At 33.5% G+C, this 7,500-nt stretch overlaps 1 protein-coding gene across 5 annotated transcripts in view; it reads left to right on the top strand.

Annotated features, from left to right (window-relative positions):
* The window catches only part of LOC125025150 (protein numb-like), a 115,547-nt gene that overhangs the window by 101,460 nt on the left and 6,587 nt on the right, over nucleotides 1-7,500 (top strand). For 4 of the 5 annotated variants that reach the window (XM_047613117.1, XM_047613118.1, XM_047613113.1 and 1 more), the window contains exons 3-8: nucleotides 1,488-1,559; nucleotides 2,026-2,103; nucleotides 2,559-2,699; nucleotides 2,997-3,186; nucleotides 3,722-3,834; nucleotides 4,102-4,234. In XM_047613117.1, the coding sequence (XP_047469073.1) occupies nucleotides 1,488-1,559; nucleotides 2,026-2,103; nucleotides 2,559-2,699; nucleotides 2,997-3,186; nucleotides 3,722-3,834; nucleotides 4,102-4,234 (727 nt within the window). The remainder of the gene's footprint in view (nucleotides 1-1,487; nucleotides 1,560-2,025; nucleotides 2,104-2,558; nucleotides 2,700-2,996; nucleotides 3,187-3,721; nucleotides 3,835-4,101; nucleotides 4,235-7,500) is intronic. The other variant, XM_047613115.1, reaches the window with a different exon arrangement.

The following is a 7,500-nucleotide window of genomic DNA, read 5'->3' on the forward strand; positions in this document are numbered from 1 at the left end:
TGCTAGGAGTTAGGGAAACCATTTACATGGTTCTAGCCCAATAAACCTATTCTGCAACCATTTCATTTTAGAAATTATACAAATAATTCAGATGGCTACAACTTCTGTAATAATTACTCAACAGGCATGAAATTAAAATGGTACAAGGACCTTGTTCAGACCTTCAAAGGTATAAAGAGAATTGTTGTGAAAATCGTTTGATTGCAGAATATGAATTTCTAGCTCTGGCATCAACTCCTGAATAGTTTGTTTTTTTTATACAAAATTCAACCCTGACAGTTATAAAAAAAAAAATATATATAGCAGCAGATAAACAAATCTGGGTATGTTACATATGAGTTTTCATTGAAATATTTTTAAAAATGAAGGAATAGTTTCAGTTTGAAGGTTGAAAACTTGTGTTTTGAGATATGGTCCATTAAAGTTTAGTTGACTTTGAACTCTTATATTATGACCTATAAGTAGGTGAGTTTGTGGTATTTACGTCTTTATCTTTTTGCCTTGAATATTCACAATATGTAGAATAATAGTTTTTCAAATTCTGTTGTATTTGTTGATGTCCCGGTATATAATCACCTGTCTTTTGCTCCTGGTTCCTCCCTACCTTATGAGGCAGGGTATTTCTATAGGATTCCATAGTTGCCCAAGCTACATTTGGTTGCCAGGTTTGTTAATTGAATGTCCCAGGAGCATAGTCTTTATCATTCTTCTTTGTTTTGTTTTGTTTTCATAATTTAGGGGCTTTTCTTCTGTGTGCTCTTCAGTTTTCTTCTATCTTCCTGTTTATGTACTAATATGATCCATTATTTCCTTTGGTGGTGTATATATAGCCTTTCCCAGCAAGGCAGAGGTGCTACAAGTCAGTCTGGCTGTTAGCCTTCCATTACAAGTTATCGTTATTTATCATAACATATAGTTTGTTATACCAACTGATGATTATCAGTACTAAGTTTAACTGATTTAATGCCATAAGTACATAATAATACAATATAAAGAGGGATTTTTTCACAGTCTTTTGATTTCACCCGATTTTGGTCACCTTAATTTCTCTAAGTAGAAAAAAGGAACTTATTTTTTTTGTTTTTTTTTTGTAATATATATTTTTTTTTCTCTCTTTTTTTCTGAAAATCTGTTAATTATGTATTAAACACAAGTATGTGAATGATAAGTGCATAGAACTTTATAATGTTTAATAACAATAAAATAAATGTTTAGTTCCAGGATATTAATGTTAGCAGTGTTAGTTACAGTTAGCCCTTAATATATAGATTTGTAAAAATGCAGTTGTGAAAGAAATTCTATAAAAGAGATAAAAGTTAAAATACGGTATGAAATGCACTAATAACATATTAGACAAAAAGGCAATAGAAATCATGAACAAATAGTAGGTGTATAGTTTTTAACAAGAAAGATTTTAAATATTTCATGAGTTGAGTAATAGCTGTTAAAATAACCTTAATGCAATCCATAATCTTTTTACATCATAGTACCTCGGGTGTGTGGAGGTGTTTGAGTCCCGTGGAATGCAGGTGTGCGAAGAAGCTTTGAAGGTACTCAGGGTAAGTTCTTTTATGAACTTTTTGCTTTTTTTGTCATAATGTATATAGAAAAAGTAGCAATAGTGGTGTAAAAAGATGAAATATGTTATGCATGCATGATTGAATATTGAAAGAAAAGTTCAGATTGCTACACTGTAAAATATGTTATGCATGCATGATTGAATATTGAAAGAAAAGTTCAGATTGCTACACTGTAAATGGCTATTATTCTCATGTTTTATATATGAATATATTTATTACTTCATATTCTTGTCATCTTAATAATAGGTTGATTAATAAGTGAAAGGGCACATAAATGCCTTGATATCTGTTACTTGATATTGCAAGTAGATTAAAAGTAAGTTAATCAGTGAAAAGATAATGCTGAGCTGCCTGATATTTGATATTAAAGTCGATAGGAGTAATTGGTAAGCAAATAATTTGATAGATGCATAGACCAGACATTGGATAGGCTGCTCTCTTTCAGAATTCTCGCCGCAGACCCATCAGGGGAATGCTCTATGTCTCAGGTGATGGACTTCGAGTAGTGGACGACGAGACCAAGGTAAGGATAAATACTTAGATGTGCTGTCTTCATCAAGCACATGGTTGCACGGCCAGAACTGACCACAGGAAAGGGATAGATCAGTTTTGAGAGATGCTGTGTTGATGTCCCAGAAAAGAAAATGAATTTTGATATCATGTAAATGAAACTGATATCAAATGGACATATTACTTTAATCTTTCAATTATTTGTTTATTTATTTGTCATACATATTTCTTCCTTATTTCTTCTTGATCCTGTGTTTGAAATAACAACCTGATATAATGATGATGGAATACATGAAGCATAGATTAACTTGATCTTCTATTTACATATTTTACCTGTTGTCTCAGTGCACCCTTATTGTGTGTTGCATAATAATAACATTACAAAATTATCCCTGACTTCACAAGTAGATCAGTTGATCATAATATATTTACCAATTTCTGTAGGACTGATATACTTCTCATTTCTAGGGTCTGATTGTAGACCAAACGATAGAGAAAGTGTCATTCTGCGCACCAGACAGAAACCATGAAAAGGGCTTCTCCTACATATGCCGGGATGGGACAACCAGACGGTGGATGTGCCATGGCTTTGTTGCAGTGAAGGAAACGGTTAGTGTGGTTATTGGAGGTCTTAGAAATCATTAGGTCCTTTTTCTCTCTTTTTTTTTTTTTTTCAATTATTTTCTTTCAACATCTTTTGTATTCTTCATTTTTTTTTTTTCAGATCCTCCATCTCCTCCTCCTCCTTTTATTGTTATTATTATTATTATTATTATTATTATTATTATTATTAAAGATTCGTGATGTTTATCCCAATAATTTTCATGATATTAATATAACAGAACCATATGAGCCTATATTTTTCCTGCAAGTAGATACTGAGACCTACCTTATACTTCTCTGCAGGGAGAGAGATTAAGCCATGCAGTTGGGTGTGCCTTTGCTGCCTGCTTGGAGCGGAAGCAGAAGAGGGACAAGGAATGCGGCGTAACTATGTCGTTTGACCCCACTACCTCAACCTTCACACGAACTGGATCCTTCAGGCAGATGACAGTCACTGAGAGACTGTCTGACCCCCAGGAGTGCAAACCTATTGGTATGTAGCAAAAAGGATATACTTGATTTGCTAGAAAGATGTTTAGGCTGTTATCAATATTGGATTTTTGGAATATATTTTGTGATTTTGTTACAACCCTTCATTGGATTATTTTGTAAGCAAGGTATTTGAATATGTAGGTAGCATCACTTCCATCCCTAAAATGACAGGTGTTTATGGTATGGAACATTAGGTAAATTGTACAAATAATTTTTATTTTGCCTTATCTGTTATTGCAATAGAGCACTCTCATTGGCAGTGACCTCATTTAGATCTGCCCCATTTTCACTCATGGTAAAAAAAAGTTCAACAGAAAAAATAGATTCTATGAATATTTGCAATAAATAGTGGGAGGAGGACAGTGGCTTAGCTCAACAGATGTCAGAGTGGTACTTGTTTTGTAAGTACCTCAGTTATTAACTTTGTATATTAATATATATGTGCGTGTGTGTGTGTGTGTGTGTGTGTGTCTGTCCCCTTATTTTTATTGCTATCATCATTATTATTATCAAAATGATTTTCTTATTCTCCCAAGAACCTGTGCCAGTCAAGAAGGTGGAGAATCCTCATGCTATTGCAAGACCTCATGCCACTCCACTCATGCTCCAGCGCCAAGGTTCCTTCAGGGTGTTCCAGCACCTCAGTCAGGTAATGGATTTAGGGTTTGTTATGGTACACCTCACCATGAAGCAGAGAGATGTGTTAAGTTGTTTGCAAGTTTCCTTGATTATGGTGATGCGTTTTTATATTTGTAAGGATATTTTACAAGGACATGTATAAGTTTATGAAGTATATAAATTTAAATATGATAATTATATCACTAAAGGTTTCAAACATTTTTTAGATAGTTTTTCAGTTACAAGGAATTTGATTTTGCCTCTCATGGTGATCACTTAATGCTCCTTTACATTCCAGTCATCGCCATTCAAGCGGCAGTTATCACTGCGATTGAACGACCTGCCATCCAACTTGGAGCGGACTCGTTCCATGTCTCTTGACAATAGTGCGACCAACGCCATGACGACCAACAATAACATCCAGCCTCCAGGTAGAAGTTGTTTATTGATTTGCTCCATTTTATTTTTTAGTGATTTTTTCCATGCAGTAACTTTGGGTTCTTTCATATTAACATGTAATGCACATTTTGAGCATTTAATTTTGATGCTGTTATCATTTATTCACCCTTTGGGACACTGAAAACATACTTATGTTTTGAGATACTTCTGCTTTGTAAAGGCTGTTGTCTGATATTGATGACTTACCTTGATTGGCAGTATTTCTTTATTAGCTTCGGAATGTTTAAATAATGCGAAAATGAGTAACAAGTATTGAAACAAATATTTGCATGTGCTCATTTGTGAGTGTGTGGCAGAAAAATTGAGAGAGGAATAGATAGAAAGGTGGCTTGATCATGTAGATGAGTAGATGTAGATAGAAAGAGAAGATGGATAATGGAAAGAAGAAAATGCAATGAATTTAGAAAAAAAAATGAGGGGAAGGGAAAATGATGAGATGGAAAATGAGTGAGAGAAAAGGAAAAGTAGAGATAGAGTGATTGGGGGAGTGAGGTAAGAACTTGGATTTTACCTCAGTTAGGTGGACAGCTGCAGAGCATGAAGTGTTGGAATTGTTCTACTTTTATCATGAAATTTTTCTTCTTCTTTTTACTGTGTCGTGACATCTCCTTTATATTTTGCTTGTCTTTTCTATTTATTTTACCATTTGCAGTGCAATGGTAGCAAAAAGGCATAAACTGTAATGGTGGTTGAATTTTATGAGTGCAAATGATCAGAGCAAGTGATTGAATCTTGTAAGCAATTGTGTATAGAGCTTTAAAGATGGATATGTTTTTTTGTATGCATCCGTAGATTTCTGTAGAACTGAGCTATAAGGGCTGGTTGCTTCTTGCTGGGTCCCTTAGAGTGTAGAGCATTGTGCAGGTACCAAGGTCTTTGCTTTTTAAGATTACTGAAGGAAAAATTACTAGTGGAGTACTGTAGGAAGGAAAGTCTTTTTTCTTTAAACCTTCACAGTGGTGATTAATGATATCTGGGATATTCTAATAGATGTATTTGTCTGTTTAAAATACTGACAGTGAAGGATGACTATGTTTTTACTGTAGCATGCTTGTTATAAGTAACATGAAAATAGTATATACCATATTTCAAGGGGTAGATTTGGATGGAACTTTGTTACTGAACATAATTTACTCTTCAGCATTGTCTTAGGTTCAACAAATCATTGGGAAAAAGGAAAAAATAGTGGGAATGTTTTGGTTTTAAAGAAATTGCTTTAAACACCACGAAGGATTAAGGATTCACCAGTAATAGTAGGCTAATTTCAGTAAAATGCTTCATGCCATGTGATTTACAACTGATTATCCAGTTCCCTTGTGATGTAAATTAACACAAGGTTAAGCCTTCTAACCTCAGGATGCTTCAGAGTGGCTCGGGTCAGCAAAGGAGGAACAGGTGTCGTCTTTGTATTTTTCCAAAACTTTTGTTTAGCTATTTTCTCAAGATTTTGCAGAGCCGTGGAAGTAGCCTTTTTCAAGAGGCATCACAGGGAGTACATAGTTCTCTGCATCTTTGTGGGAGGTTTAGTAATGCATGCTAATTCATTTATTTATTTGTACAGGATTATTATTTTACAATTCAGAGTGAGGGAAGTACCTAAAAAAGGTGATAAATTTTTGTCAGATGAATGCACCATCTCTGATCATATTTTTGGAGAGTATATTTCTCCCTATTTTCAAGTTTGGTATTTTTGTTACAATTATTTGATTAGGAATTTGCCAATATACAGAGCATGCAGTGTGTTCTCAGATAAGCACCCAGCTGGTTGATATCTTTCCTTGAGCATTTATTTTTTTTAATAGAGAAATAGGAACTGCCTTCACTTATCCAATCTACAGGGAGGCTTGATATTGGAAGATTGAATTGTAATGTATGCTGAAATAGTGAAAACGAGAAACACAATTTTTGATTAGATCTGAGATGATGTGGGAATACATTAAATGAAAGAAGGCAGAAAATTACTAATGAATGATTAAATAGGTTATTGAATTCAAACTTTTAAGTTCAGTGTATTGTTTTCTCTGACCTATATGCTATTTTGAAATTCTAGATGTTGCTTGTACATGTGGGATATTTCTTCATTGATATTCCTTTCTTGTTTTTTTTTTTTGTATTTTTATAGAAGTGGCAATGAGAAATTGAAAAATGTATAATGCACCTGATATGGCTTCTTATGTGCAAAAATAATTTGCAGTCATGATTTTCCAAAGGTGAAAATTTAGAATAGGTTACAGGGGAGACAGTGAAGGAGTTATTCATACTTTAACAACAAACAAATAATAATGATGATTATAATTGATTAATTAAAAAAAAGAAAAAGAGAAATACTTTTCCACCCTCTCTCTGCTGCTCAACTCAACTCTTCATCTGACTCACGATCTTGCCCTCCCCCCTCGCCTCCCATAGGCCGAATTCCACGGTCTAAGACAACCAGTTGGTTTAGTAAGTAAAGATGACAAAAAATGGTGGCTGCTGCAGCATTATCATTTAGCACAGACACATACACACATATATTGTATTGCGAAGCACAGGTTTTTGTAACACGGCATTCACATCTGGCACCTTTTTTGTAATGGCTAAATTCTTGTTTTTTCTTTCCATGTTTGAATCACAATACTTTCTAAGGAATTAAAGGATTGTGTCTTACAAAGTTAGGATTTTTTAGATTTGGCAGTATTGCCTTATCTTATAACATTTTCTGCATTTGATGTCTTATATCTCATAATTATATCTGAATTGTTAGTAACTGTAAATATTGACATGGAATGCTGATATATATTTTGTACATATATCATTTACTTAAGGAATTAAGCTACATGGTTTCTGTTCAGAAGGAAATGAAGTTTTACAATTTTCAAATTTTACCCTTAGTTAGTACAATTGGATGTTCATTCAATTTGTCTCTAGGGACTTTATATTTGATATTTAAAAGGTATGGTAATATTAAGATGATATTCCTTCATGCTTTCATTGACAATTCTCCAAGGTTTTCTTTTTCTTTTGTTTTTCTAATATTTTTATTCCTTAAAACAATGTGTATATATTAGTTCATTTGCTTTGCATAACCAATTTTTTCTAACTTTAAAACCAGAATTTTTGCCATGAGACACTTGTTGGCATATACCTCAATGCTGCAACAAAAATGCTAAGTTAACACATAAAATTAGAAACAGATGTAGTTATAAGAATAACAGTAAGGATAAAAATTATAATCATAAACACTCTTAAACTTGTCTCC

This window comes from Penaeus chinensis, chromosome 4 (assembly GCF_019202785.1).
Source record: "Penaeus chinensis breed Huanghai No. 1 chromosome 4, ASM1920278v2, whole genome shotgun sequence".
Classification (NCBI taxonomy): domain Eukaryota; kingdom Metazoa; phylum Arthropoda; class Malacostraca; order Decapoda; family Penaeidae; genus Penaeus; species Penaeus chinensis.